Source organism: Mirounga angustirostris, unplaced genomic scaffold (assembly GCF_029215605.1).
Source record: "Mirounga angustirostris isolate CCGP_5_RB_7025 unplaced genomic scaffold, mMirAng1.0.hap1 SCAF_2, whole genome shotgun sequence".
NCBI lineage: Eukaryota > Metazoa > Chordata > Mammalia > Carnivora > Phocidae > Mirounga > Mirounga angustirostris.
The window spans coordinates 142631464-142647268 of NW_026991710.1; the positions used below are offsets into that span (position 1 = coordinate 142631464).

At 34.4% G+C, this 15805-nt stretch overlaps 1 protein-coding gene across 1 annotated transcript in view; it reads left to right on the forward strand.

The window, feature by feature from the left end:
* The window catches only part of ANXA10 (annexin A10), a 114448-nt gene that overhangs the window by 31870 nt on the left and 66773 nt on the right, over nt 1-15805 (forward strand). The window contains exon 4 of the mRNA XM_064584037.1: nt 12718-12799. Within this exon, the coding sequence (XP_064440107.1) occupies nt 12718-12799 (82 nt within the window). The remainder of the gene's footprint in view (nt 1-12717; nt 12800-15805) is intronic.

Consider the following 15805-nt stretch of genomic DNA (forward strand, 5'->3'; position numbering starts at 1 on the left):
CATCCCAACCAACCTTTATTGAAGATTCATGATTACAGATGTGTTATAATTGGGGTTCCACAAATACCTTGAATTTAAATATTAGGAATTCTGTTCTTAAATGCATTTTGGTGATCCAGCCAATGGAAATCTATTTTTGGATATCTTTTTCATATTCTCTCAATCCCTCCTTCTAACATATGCATGCACACACACACACACACACACACACACCTTTCTTTTTCTCTTAGGACTGACTTAAGAGTAAGAGCTTATGCTTTTAGAGTTTTGTTTTTACCTGCAAGATCCTTTGCAAATAGAATATTTTCTTGCAAAGATGAAAAAAAGGCCTTAATAGTACATGCTATTTTATTTTACATCAATTACAGCTATAATGGAAAGGGCAGCAGCCATGAAGTTAAATTTGGATTTGAGTGTTGGCTTCATGACACACTACTTCCATGGCTTTAAACAACTTACTCAGCCTCATAGTCTCATCATCTGTGAAAGAAGATTAGTATTATCAGTCTCACAAGACTGCTGAGGTGATTACCAAGGAAGTGAAAGTGAAAATACATAGAGCATAGCCTGCTTATATGAATAATGAATTTTAAAAACTACTGGGTAGGGGCGCCTGGGTGGCTCAGTCGTTAAGCGTCTGCCTTCGGCTCAGGTCATGATCCCAGGGTCCTGGGATCGAGCCCCACATCGGGCTCCCTGCTCCGCGGGAAGCCTGCTTCTCCCTCTCCCACTCCCCCTGCTTGTGTTCCCTCTCTCGCTGTGTCTCTCTCTGTCAAATAAATAAATACAATCTTAAAAAAAAAAAAAAAACTACTGGGTAAACTAAAGATGTCACTATGGTACGTGTATTTTTATACTTTGTAAACATTCCAAGAGCCTATATTATATCTAAGGCACTAGCTTAAATGCTTTGAAAAGCAAGAAAAAAAAAATGTACCTGCCCTCCAGAAGATTAAAATTTAGAGGAAAAGACAAATGCAAAAACTGCAAGGCCAAGTATAATAGAGATGTAAAGTAAATGATAAATAATACTTGATACAATCTGAAAAGACTTCACATAATCGGCAGAATTTGAGGTGACTCTAGCATTTGGGTGGGACATAATCCATGTAGATGGAGCAAGTGGAGAATTTTGTTTTTTAAATCTAAGTCTAAGAAGTATGTGGTCAATGAATATTAAACAGTCTACTGACAAGTATGAATGAAACCTAAAGACTGAGATTAGAGGTTGACTAGCTTGGAGATTTTGCACAAAATCATTTATTACAGCTTATTTTCCCTGCATCTATCCCTCTGAGTACAAATTATATTTTCAGTTTCCCTCCAAGCCAATTATATTACACATCATAAAAGGTCAGTGACCATTTACTTTCACAGAAGTGAAGGTGTGATGACAAAAAAAGAATTAGTACCTTCAACTATCCCAAAATAAAAGAAATAAAATAAATAAATTTCTGTGACTTAGCTACTAGATCAGATATGTCTGAGAGTAACTATAAGTTAACAAAGGGAACTATTTTTACATTTCATATGTTTATTATAAAGAGAGAAACTTTTTTGATTTGCAACTACAGAATATTCTAATAACTAAGAAAAGATTCTATTATGATAAAATGGTAGTGTTAGAAATTTGGGTCATTCCTCCTAGAGGATGACTACTGACCAGGACTCAGTAAGACAAATATTTTTCCAGAAGTTGGGATAGGTTTAAGCCAAATCCAGTCACATTTTTTAATCCATTATTTTTGTGACCTATCAGCTAAGTGAAGTTGTGTTTATTGAAGCATAGGGTAATGAAACACCATGCAACTTATTATCAAAATTTTATTTTTAACTTTAGTAATTGCCTCCAGGTTCACTAATTTCACAGTATATTTTTCACCAAAGGAAAAAAATGGGGAATTATCCAGCTATATTACTTTTCATATCATTAGTCCTGCCTTCAGCTAATTAGAAATATCAAATCCATCATTAACTGATAAATATTCAAATAGCTCTAAAAGCAATACTGAAATAGTTGCCCCCATAAGGATATTTGAACAACTGGAATAATAGTGTGTACTCCAAAATAACTTCTTTTAAAAATGTACCAGACTATTAATAAACACATGTTGTATTCTTTCAGTTTTAGCAGGAATAAATCCTATCACTTCAGGTTTCGTATAATCTTTGTCTTACCAACTAAGTACTAAGCTTCTGGTGAACAAGGGACCCACCTACATGTAGCTCTGCCGTTGTATTAAGGGTTGGGGAGTGTTGTGAAACTATAAAAGAAAAGGGGAAAGTACACATTTAGCCTTATTAGCATGGGACATTAAACAATAGAGCTTTCAAAAAGATCATATAAAAACACAAGTTCCTCTCTTTCAGCTGAAATAGTTACGTAGAGTACCATGTGATGATCAGTCTCACAGTGGTCCCAGCCATGTGTTTCTATCTGGTGGAGGAAGCTATTGTAACCCTGCAGGTTCTTCTTGTTCACTTTGATTTAATGCTGTGCTCTCAGGTCCTGAAAAATCCTTTAGACCAAACTGAGGGTAAAGTGATTGTAATGTAATTGCTCTCTCAGAGCAGGAGGGATTGCATGATGGTACCCATATTCTAGCTTTTCTAATAAGTCTTAATAATAAGTGGGGAGTTGTTGCCTAAATTATTCAGAATCCTTCCGGTGTTTCACTCAGAGAAAGATACTAAGCCTTATAGGTTATATTCTGCTCTACAGAGAATTTCTCCCTCAAAACCATTTCATGATGTGGAAGGAGGTTTTCAGAGATCTGCTTAAAAGAAAGAAAGAAAATATATATTAGGTGAGAAGAAAACAGTTCTGAAGATATTGTTGAAATGCATAATGATACCTTTATGGTATATTCTATTAACTTATGAGGTTTTTTTTTTAATTCTTTAAATTTCATACTATTAATTCTAAACTATCTGGCTAATACAGAATATTTGTGCAAATGATCAAAGATAATGAAAACTCTACTAGTTGAATACACTTAGTATCTATAATGCTTGTTTTATATTTAATTATGAATAGCTTCATTTTTATCTAACATTTTCCCTAGAAACATTATATATAATATAAATGTATGGTAAGATGTATATTTTTTCCATGATGTGTAAGAATATTTCATACGTCTTTTGTTCTGTTTCAAGCATTTAATATTGTTTATAATTGTGATGAGAAAATTAGGCTAGAAATAATATGAAATAGCAAAAAATGAATAATGTCAGCCCATAAAACTATCTAAGGAAATGAGATAGAACCTCATGAAAAAACATGAGACTTCCAAACAACACATTTCCACTTGTCAAAATCTAATCAAACATGAGATTTTTGCCTCAAAACTTCTTCAAGAAAACTTCCCTTATACTCTTTCCTATTTTCACAGATTATCTCTTCCTCCAAATTCTGTGGTATTTTATGAGATTTTTATAATATAAGTTATCATCTGCTTTGAATCAGTTGTGTATATGCATTTCATTTACAGTAGTAAACTAATGATAATATGTAATATGTAGCACAATCTATTACACATATTGTTGTTTAACTTTCCTCAAAGAATAACTGAACAAATTGACAGGGGATATGATAAGTTATCATATGTAAAGCTAAATAAATTAGTATTTAAAGTACCTTTAATTATGTAGTAAATAGCTACATAAAAATAAATTATTTTACCTATGAACACAAAATGATTTATCTAATTATTCAATATAAGACCTAGAACATTTAAATTCTGTAAGACTACAATAAGTATGAGCTACAATTATGTATATCAATATACACATTTCTTCAAGCTAATTGTCTCATTCTATCTTATGATAATATCAAAGTTAACTCCAAAATTTCATTAAAAACACATTACTGATATACTAAATACTTAGAGTTAAAAGTTGAGAACATTTGCTGTGCTACTCAACTAAACTCCAAGTTTAAATCTTTTAAGATATTAAAGATCACAGTCTTATATTCTAGAGTATACACTAAAAATATTTTTATTTCCCATATAATCTCAATTTTTCCCCTTGAATGTGTTTTTTATACAGATTCATTCTCTTTTAGTTGCTCAACTTTTTTATCCTCCATTTTCACCCTCTACTAATAAGACCCATTCTCTAAAGTCCATGTCAATTACAGTCTCTTGGATCAGTGACATCTTAACTTTGTTTCCAAACCTCCTAATCTCATTAGAAATATAAGGGTAAAGAGGAGGGAGAGGGTGATTCTGACTGAGAGAAGGTGATTAGGAAATAATTACCATTGGATTGGATTGCCAAGTAAGTAATTTTTTTTCAAGATTTATTTATTATTTTAGAGAGAGTGGGAGGGGGCAGAGGGAGAGGGAGGGAGAGAATCTCAAGCGGACTGCCCACTGAGCACAAAGCCCAATGTGGGGCTCAGTCTCACAACCCTGAGATCATGACCTGAGCCAAAATCAAGAGTCAGATGCTTAACCCCCTGAGCCACCCAGGACCCCTGCCTAGTAAACAATTTAACTGGGAATTTGCACATAAACTTGAAGTCCAGTCCATTACATTACATAGTGTAGAACTAAATTCCAATTGTGAATTTTAAATTCTGAGAGGCAATACTTAGAACTGATGGGAGTTATATCATATTTAGCTAAATTTTAAGTCAATTTGGTGAAATCAAAATTCTTACAGTCTATTGAGAACTTTGAAAAGGCTAAATCAGCAATGATGTCAAATCATATATAGTACCTCTAATAAAATAACACCCCACAATCTATGTTTTGGGGGACTTAAAAGTCTTGAAGGAGCAGGAAGACACATAAGCCAGAGTCTGTGTGGAGGGTGTACACATGAGACTGCCTTAAATACCCTGATTATGTGATGTAAAGTCTAAAGCCTTCTCTAGGCTTCAAATTTTTAGCATCTTATGTCGTCAAGATCTTTTTCCAGGGTGTCTGGGTGGCTCAGATGGTTAAGTGTTTGCCTTCGGCTCAGGTCATGATCCTGGAGTCCCGGGATCGAGTCCCACATCAGGATCGAGTCCCACATTGGGCTCCCTGCTCCCTGGGAGCCTGCTTCTCCCTCTGACTCTCTCTCTCTCTCTGTGTCTCTCATGAATAAATAAATAAAGTCTTTAAAAAAAACAAAGATCTTTTTCCATATGAACCTGTACAGCAACACATTATTTTTTTTCACCTGGACTGAACCCAAATAACTCATCCTTTTCCCTAGTCTGAAAAAAAATCCATATACAATACCTTTTAACAAATATTAATGAAAAATTGTATCAGGGAGAAATCACAGAAAGTAATTCTCCCTCACTGTCCATTCTTGTTACTCATCACAGCTCTTCCCAAATTGTTTCCTGGAAATCCAAATATTCTTCCTTTATTCATGAGAACAGTTCAATCTCCAAATTTGCACAACCACTCACATTAAGTTTCATTCTCAACAAAACAAAGGAAGGTAATTTGACTCATTATTCTTAGAAACCTGGTAAAATTAGAAATGAATATTTTCTGCCAATATACTACCAGTGCTCTAACAGGATATACTACAGCTCTGGTATAGGATAAATTGTAGGCACCAGGGTAGGAGCAGGCAACTCTACGAGAAGCATCAGGAAGGGCTCCCCATGAAGGATGACACTGGAGCCAAAGCTTGAAAGTTAAATCTTGAATAGATGTTTACCAGAATCATAAGATGGAGTCAGGAGATGAGTATGTGTGTTGTGGGAGGAAGGGGGGATATTCCACACATATAGAACAGAACAAATAATGATACAGATGTCCCTTTTAGCTGGAGTGTGTAGCTATGTGTGTATGGCATATGAGTTGAGAGGTTCAGGAGAGAGAAAATAAAACAGAAACCCACACAGTGAAGGACCAGGTCATAAAGAACATTGTTTATTGTTAAAATATTTGAATTGAATCCCACAAGTCATCTATTCTCAGCCATAGGAACGAGTTGCAGTAAGCACTGAAAATAAATATTGCCATTAATACTAATAAGCCAAAGTATGAATGTATTTTTCTATTCCTTACAATTCATGTTTTGCCCTATAATATGAGAGTCTCATTCAGCATTACAATATACCCTCTGTTGAGTAGGCAAAAATAAACTCTCATTAAGGCTAGCATACTGCTATGTGTTCATAACCCTAGATGTTCCTTTCATGTGAAAATCATCCATTCTGTGCACCACAGTAGAAAACAAATATTGAGAAGCTATGTTTTGCATATTAAGAATTTTAGGCATGGAAAGACAAATGATGTGTTAGATCTTTTAGAAGGATCATTCTATCAGTGAAAGGAAATTGGACCTACTTAGCAGCATATTGAAATAAACCCAAAAGAAAAGTGGTAAAGACTAAGGTAGTAGGAACAGAAATTTTAAAAAGGGGAAATACATGAAAGCTTTTGTGAGGATAGGGCTGACAGGACTGGACTGAAGGGCAGATTGGTTGTGGAAGGGTAAGAGAGAGGAACAATATGTTTGTTAACCCATCTTTTGGTGTTGTGTTTAAAGCCACTGAAACCCCATCAGCACAACTCTTGTCAGATAGAGTCAGAGATTAGGTGGCTGAAGACCTTCAGGAGAGTTTAAGGCATTTGGGACTGAGCCAATGGAGATCCAAGGACCAATGCCCCAAAGGTGAATAAATGTCTGGTTCAAGGAAGTGCTCTATAGAAAGGGAATCCTAAGATTCCTGTAGATTTTCCTTTCACGGCTCCAAAAATCCTAAATATCACTAGAGATCTAGTCATCTCAACAATACCAGAACCAAGGTATTTCAATGATGCTGAATTATTCATTGAAACCTGTACTCTGGGGCACTTGCATGGCTCAATCTGTGAAGCGTGTGCTTTGGCTCAGGCCATGATCCCAGGATCCTGATATCCAGTCCCCATAGGGCTCCCTGCTCAGCGAGGAGCCTGCTTCTCCCTCTCCCTGCTGCTCCCCCTGCTTGTACTCTCTCTGCCTCTGACAAATAAATAAATAAAATCTCAAAAAAAAGAAAAAAGAAAAAAACCTGTACTTTAACAAGCATCCAGTCAGTAAAACTGTCAACCTGCATGGCTAATAGTTCAAAGTCAAAAGTCTTGAGGCATTCAGATTCTCAATATGAGTGTAACTGAAAAGCCACATGAGAAAAAGGATTAAAATGTGGGTAGCTTATCAGTGTTGACTTTGGAGGGATATGGTTTTATGGACTCTAGCCCCTGGATTAGATGTGAATAAATGAAATATGATCTACTTTTTGATGTACCTATTGATATGAGATGATGCAAATAATTTTATCAACTTCATGAGCAAAATATATGTGAATTTTTTTTCAGTCTGTATTCAGTTCCAGATAATAATTTTAAAATTTTTCTGTCAGTTAAAGAAATCTATTCATTATTTATTCAGGGTAGATTCTAGAACCAACTTCAAATCTACAAATTACTCATGCTCTTCTGCTTAGTGAGTTTATGAAGCAGTTTATTCTGTCTTTCAGAAAGGGAGTATTTTGTATTCCTCTGTCAAAACCTAAATTCACAAATGACTAGAAGCAAAGATTATATTTTGATTACCTTGTGGTAAGAATTTAAATTGAAATGACAGGCATTAGAATTTATTTTGCCTTAGACAAGTGATACTATTTCTAAATCTGTCAATTTTCAGAGCAAGAAAAATAAAATAATTTTACCATATGCACATTATTTTTTGTGTCACAGCGGAAAGTGTCCAATTTTTCAAAATTTCCAATTTGCTCTAAGATATGAACAATTAGGAACATGTATATAAAAAATAACATTGCTTTAAAAGGCATATATGCTCAAAAACACCTGAAACAAAAGTCTCTGACTCTTTCAAAAGATTTAACTACTGCTACTGTGTTAAGTTAAAATAAATCTTAAAAATTAGTAAATTAAATTACATTCAGTTAACTAAGCAATCTATATTTATTAAGAACATGCTATTTGTCTCAGTTCAGGGGTGCACTGAATTTCAACTGGGTTTCCAAATTAGCTACCTCTGCCACCTGTATAACTTCTTTTTGTTTCATCCTTCACATTGCTATAGATTATAACAATATATTATAATAATACAGATTATTTTACTCTCACAAGAGAGTCTTGAGACACTGTGCTCCCATTTCCCAGATCACTTCAGTTCATACATATGGCTGGAAAAAATTGTGCCCTATCAAACTAGGAACATCTCTCTCCCCTGTACCCTCTTCTCCAGGGTAATTTTTGTTTGTCTGTCTCATTTATTTGTCTCTGTTCAGTTTTCCTAATACAAAGCAACAAATAGCAGGAGGGGAAGAATGAAGGGGGGGAAATCAGAGGGGTGGACGAACCATGAGAGACGATGGACTCTGAGAAACAAACTGAGGGTTCTAGAGGGGAGGGGGGTGGGAGGATGGGTTAGCCTGGTGGTGGGTATGGAGGAGGGCACATTCTGCATGGAGCACTGGGTGTTATGTACAAACAATGAATCATGGAACACTATATCTAAAACTAATGATGTAATGGATTAACATAACAATTAAAAAAATAAAGTAGGCATAATCTTGAAAAAAAAAGATCTCATTTTTTTTAAGAAATCATTTAACTTAAGTGACATCACCAGTAGATGAAAATATTTTATTTTTTTTTAAGATTTTATTTATTTGACAGACAGAGACACAGAGAGAGAGGGAACACAAGCAGGGGGAGTGGGAGAGGGAGAAGCAGGTTTCCCACCAAGCAGGGAGCCCAATGTAGAGCTCAATCCCAGGACCCTGGGATCATGATCTGAGCTGAAGGCAGACGCTTAACGACTGAGCCACCCAGGTGCCCCTAGATGAAAACATTTTAAAAAGAAGTCTCACTACATAGAAAATCATGGTATAGATTTGATATACTGTAATCAAGAGACATAAAATATAATTAGAGGGACAAGAAATGTAGCCAAAGAATAACTACTTGGTACAGCACTATGTTATAAAATAACATGTACTATGTATTACATAGCGAAATTCCCAGTTTTAAGAATAGGTAGCAAATGGGAAAACATAAGATACTGATTTTAAATACAAATGCAGTAAGTTCTAGGGAGTTAGTAAAAGAAGTGGTCAGAATAGATTCATTTCATCAGAGACTGACGTTGGCTATTAAGGAATGCATAGACTATGGTTGAGCACAAATTTTAGAAAAAAATATCCAAAGGAAAGATCAAATTACCTTAAAATAGATGAATATATATCTATAGGTATATCGTAGTCATTTGAAAAAGTTTTATGGCCCAAAACAATCTTTTTTTTTCAAATAACTGCTTAATTCAGGGAACAAAATTAAAACTGATAATTGACTGTTTCAATAGACTTAACTGGTCACTTTAGTCAAAATGATCATTAAAAGACTGGTGATAGCCAGGGGCTGCCTGGAGTGTCTGTGGGCAGGGGGGGGATTGGGAGATGTTGGTCACAGAGTACAAACCTCCAGTTATAAGGAAAATAAGTTTGAGGATCTAATGTACAGCATGGTGATTTTAGTTAACAATACTATATTGTATACTTGAAAGTTTCTAAGAGTAGCTCTTAAATGTTCTCATCAGAAAAAGAAAAGGCAACTGTGAGGTGATAAATATGTTAATCAATCTTATTGTGGTAATCATTTCATAACATATACATATATTAAATCATGTTATACAAATTAAATTTACACAATGTTATATATCAATGACCTCTTAATAAAGCTGGAAAAATATTGTCATTAAAAGACAAAATCAGTATTCCAATGACAAAATAAGTAAAAAGAACATTAAGTATGTACCTTATATGGAATAATGTTGCTGACCTGAGCTTAAATGAAACATAATAAATGGCATAAAAATAAATATAATGGTTTACTATATTTGAATAGTAAATATATTCAAATGGTTTACTATTATATTAAAAATAAATATAAAGGTTTACGATATAAGTGGGCATAAATGACAAATACTTACTAGAAAAATTGTGTTTTGTGAATTACTAAGCATTTATAATTTTCTTTACTTTGTCTTGAATTTTTTTCCAAAACATTTTTAGTGTATTATTTTAATGCCAGTTGACAAGGAAATAAGGATTTGAAATGACAAAGAAGATGAGAACTGTAATGAAAAAAGTAATTTTTACATTATATTGTAAAAATATGTTGCACTAGTAATCTGTACAAGGATTAACAACAAAAACTCCAAAGGAAAAAACTGTGGACTTTTTCTTTCACCTACAGATTGCATCTAACAAATCACTATTAACATTTACTACCTCTTTTATCTATAAATTTTAGAGGTTTTTTCTTCTTCCCTATAAAGGTATATGCTTTTATTTTATAACACTCCAATAGAAATTCTGGAAAATCCTAGTCTAGCCAGGAATAAAATGATTTGTAAACCTCTGCATACTCTGTGCTTTAAAACTGCCTAGATAACTTACACATATTTAACAATATGTCTTACTATTTTCAAAAACATTTTCTTTTATAGTTCATTTTTTTAGATTTTATTTTTTTATCTGAGAGAGAGACAGAGAGTACAGAGCGAGAGCGAGAGGGAGAAGCAGACTCCCTGCTGAGCAGGGAGCCCAGTATGGGGCTCCATCCCAGGACCCTGAGATCATGACCTGAGCCAAAGGCAAATGCTTAACTGACTGAGCCGCCCAGGCACCCCTCTTCTACAGTTTAAAACAGCCCTTTGGCTGATTAGCAGTCAGCAAAATTAAGGTCGCCAGGCAAAAAATGGTATTATCCACACAAAATTTGTCCAAACAAGTCTTCCAAGTCCTAAAATAGGGGAAATAAAGTATCTCTTTTTCCATGCCTCAAAAAAAACTTTATTTTCCCAACAGGGGAAAGAACTGAGAAAGAGATATATAGACAAAAAGTCAGTGACAAATAGCAGAAAATTTTCACATTCAATAGATTACTGTTCTTTCAAAAGTTTAAAGCATTCATTTTTTCTAGGATAAAAAGATTCAAAGGAAAATGCTTCAGGTGAGGAGACCTCAACCTAGGAATTTACACTAGAACCTGCTATCTAAACTTAATTTAATAAATAAAAGAAGAACCAAAGTCTATCTTCTTAATAGAGTCCCAGTGGAAAAGGTTAGTGGATAAAGGAGGTAACACTCATACTGTCTAATACATAGCTCGCAGAAGTGAGGATTGGCTCAAGAGAATTTAGTCTCTAGATCATCTCCAATAAACTTGAATATCCAAAGCAAACTGCATGCACTTTAGCAAGATGCTAACCCTACTCTGCAGACCATGCTCTTATTTTAATTACATATATCTATGTGTAGATGCAGACCATACTCTTATTTTAATTACATATATCTATCCATACAAGCATTTAAAAAGAATGTTTTATTAACATGGCTGTACTTAAGAAAACATGGATATATCACAATTATTATATGGTTTCCAGTCTACTTCAAATAGACAACTTCATCATCATTAATATTAATGAAATGAAATCCAAACTGAATTTTTTTTTTTAGTTTTAACTCAAGTGAACAATGTCCTTAGTCCCCCAAAATCTTTTCATAAATATTTTGGTATTAGCATACGTATATTTCTTGGACTAGACATTATGGTGCCATCTTCTTCTCATTAACTAATGTTCTACTGTAAGAAAATAGGCACTAGAAAACTTCATCTTCCGCTAAGAGACTATTCTTGTAGAAGAGCTTGGTGAATGCCTGAGTTCTCAAGGCCTAGTAGACCCATTTGCTATGGGAAGGCATTTTTTCCCAATGTTTCTGGGCACACTGACAACAAACAGGGGAGAGAGACCATTCTTTTTTTTTTTTTTAAAGATTTTTTTTTTTTCGAGAGAGAGAGAGAATGAGAGACAGAGAGCAGGAGAGGGAGGAGGGTCAGAGGGAGAAGCAGACTCCCTGCCGAGCAGGGAGCCCGATGCGGGACTCGATCCAGGGACTCCAGGATCATGACCTGAGCCGAAGGCAGTCGCTTAACCGACTGAGCCACCCAGGCGCCCGGGAGAGGGACCATTCTTAATAAATTTTGATTGATAGTTCTCTTGTGGTGAGTATGATGATATGGTGCCTAGTCCTGGCTGGCTCTGTGAAATAACAGACCACGTGAATTCAAAGTCTAACATAAATGTTCTGCTATTTTATTATTAGCAACAAAGAAAATTTAAATGGAATGTCAGTCAGGTTTTTATGTTTTCCTCTGCAGCTGCAAGCTTCAGCTAAAAAAATCTCTGCCCTATCTATATCGCCTAAATTTTTATGAATCTCACAACCCAAATTCAAATATTTCGATTTTTTTTTAGTATGATTTTAGGGCCCCAGGTGGGTGAAAAAGCTATGGTGGCAAGTGCCACTTCTAATCCATATAAATGTCATGAATTCCTGCAATAGATTTCTCCTTTCAGTTTCTTTAAATAGCCACAAATTCCTAAGAAAATGTTTACAGTTTATTACCAAGATTTGTATTTATTTGATTCTCACATTTTCTACTATTGGTTCTAGTATCTCAAATTCCTAGATGAACAATAGAGGCCACTGGATTAAAAGAAATTCAACCAAATTTGCTCCATACAATTAACACACAATTAACGCACTTGTTTAATAAATTTGTATGTATGTCTTAGAGTAATTTAAACACATAGAATGTTTTTGTTTTCATTTATCTGCAAAAAAATGTTGAAATCTTTCTTATAAAATACTACAGTCTCTTTCTCATTGACTATTCCCACCAGGTGCAAGGAACCATTTTCCCAGCTCCCAATTTCAATCCCATAATGGATGCCCAAATGCTAGGGGGAGCACTCCAAGGATTTGGTAAGCCTGATTATTTCTATTATTTTTTGTTATAATTTTTTTTTCACTTTACCTTGTTTTAAGATTGTAATATGGGTGTAAATAGCTGATGTCTAACAGAAGGCAAACATGGATTAAAACAAAAAGCTGGGCAAAGAAATAGAATAAGAAGAAAAATAATAGAAAAGGACAATAATGGTAAACCAATTTGCTCTCTCAATTGCAACTGTGATCTTGACACGTTTTTGCCTTAAATCCTTAAATGTCTCATCACTAACTACATTAAATGAAATCCCAAACCAAAAATCATCCTAGGAAAAAACATCCTTCTTTGACCTTGTTTGTTTACTAGCCTTTTTTTTTTTTTTTTTTGCTACTTCCATTTCCAGCCAAATCAAACATTCTGCTATTCCCCAAATTGGATCTGTTTTTCCACATCTCTATAAACTAGTCCAATAATCCCCTGCGTGGAATGCTATTTTCTTCTCCTGTTATTTTGCATCCAAATTCTTTTCAAGATTCTCGTCAAATAATTCTTCCTCTTTGAATCATACTTTGGGCACTCCAAACTCAACCAGCCATGCCAACCCCCAGGGCACCCTCTTCTGCACTCTTGTGTCACTGATCTCATATTCATTGTACTTGTCCTTTTGTGTCACCAGAGCTCCCAGAGTGTGGTGTCTGGTGTGCAGGTGCTTAATAAATGGATGTTCAATGAATGAAACTAGAGTTTAGAAAAGGACTGTAGAGATAAGGGAGGAAAACTGTTGAGTTCTTTAAAAAAAAGATTTAATCTTTAAGAAATGAAATGGAGCTGGTAAACATCCATATATTTTCCTTAACTAAAACCTGTTTTAAGACTTGTGATGAGCATGAAGATAAACATTGAAATTTTGCATAAAACATGCAAAGCCTTTCATAAGAAACAAGCTCTTAACTTTAAAGACAAAGTCGCCTTTATGATAACTATGTTCTGTGTGTGTGTGCGTGTGTATGTGTACGTGAGCATGAACACATGCATGCATGCTCATTTTTGTGTTTTATTCACCAGCAGAATCTCACAGGAAAACAATAAAGGACTTTAAATATGCTCTCTAAAGCTGACTTGAGGAGTTTGCAATGCTTTCATGCCTTTTAAAATATCAGTCATCACTAGAAAAATAGAGACAAGTTAACAAAAAGTTATGGATTAACTTTGTCTTCAGGAAAGTAATTTTTGCTTTAAAACTATACATCAATATATTCATTGAAAAAATTTTTCTTTGCTCCAGTTTCAATTCTCCTGTCATAGCAACTTTAGGGTCAGAATGCAGGTTCAATTTGACCATTGTAATTTTTTGCTTGTCAGTGTTTTAGACTGAAGAATTCCAGGAGGTTTAGGATTTGATCGCATACTGTCCACTCCAGCATGCCACAGCAAGAATGCACCTCAAAATGCTTTAAAGTCTATCCAACCTGATGGCCCTGGCAAAGTGTAATATAAAGATAATTGTTCATGTTTTCCTTGGCTACTGTGGGGTTTTTTTTCCAGTTTTACAGAGATATAATTGATATCTAACATTGTATAAGTTTAAGATGTACAATGTGATGATCTGACAGGTATATATATATATTGTGAAATTATTACACAATAAGGCTAGTAACCTCTCTTTACCTGACAAAATGATAATTGTTGTTGTTGTTGTTGTTGTTATGGTGAGAACATTTAAGATTTACTCTCTTAGGAACTTTCAAGTATACAACACAGTATTGTTAACTATAGTCACCACACTGTATATTAGATTCCCAGAACTTATTCCTCTTATAATTGAAAGCTTGTACCCTTTGACCAGCATCTCCCCATTTCCCCACCCTTCAACCCCAGCTGTTTCTGAGTTCAGCTGTTTTAAATACTGCATAAAAGTGATATCATACAGTATTTGTCTTTCTCTGACTCATTTCACTTAGCATAATACCCTTGGGATTTATCCATGTTTTCTCAAACAGCAGGATTTTCTTCTTTTTATGACTAAATAATATTCCACTATATATATATGTGTGTGTGTGTGAGAGAGAGAGAGACAGAGAGAATCACATTTTCTTTATCCTTTCATCTGTTGATGGAACTTCAGTAGTTTGCACTACAGTGAATATGGAGGTGCAGATATCTTTATGAGATAATGATTTCATTTACTTTAGATAAACACCCAGAAGCAGGATTGCTGTATCATTGTTTTTAATTTTTTGAGGAACTTCCACACTGTTTTCCATTGTGGCTATACCAATTTACATTCCTACCAATGGGAATTCCCTTTTCTCCACATTTCTTCTTGTCTTTTTGATAATAGTCATTCTAACAGGTGTGAAGTGATATTTCATTATAGTTTTGATTTGCATTTCCTTGATGATTAGTGATATTGAGTAGCTTTTCATATACTTATGGGCCATTTTTATGTCTTCTTTAGAAAAATATCTATTCAGGTTCTTTGCCCATTTTTAATTAGATTATTTGGTTTTTGCTATTGAGTTGTATGAGATTCTTATGTATTTTAGATATTAATCCCTTATCAGGTATATGGTTTGTAAATATTTTCTCCCTTTCTGTAGATTGCTTTTTCATTCTGTTGTTTCTTTTGCTCTTCAGAAGCTTTCTAGTTTGATGATGTAGTTCCACTTGATTTTTGACTTGGCTACTGTGTTTTACTTAGAAAAATCAGAAAGCAAAAAAATACTCTAAAGCAAATGAAAATGAGTAGTTTTAACAAAAATTGTCTTAAATTGTATAAAAATTCACTAATCACACTAAAAAGGAATAACTCTCAGTTAATATTCCTTAATAGTGCAGTCCAGTATCCTTTCCATTAGAAGCTACTTTCCCAAGCTGTGCAGTCTTAGAATAACTGTGTTCATTTTGTCTCAATTAACATATGTAATTCCCAAATCATCCCTATGAGATGCTAGACAACTGGAACTATTTTTAACTTACATGCCTAATTCTTGACAAAGCTACATCAAGTCAAAATCTTTTTTGAAACAGTCAGTGCTATT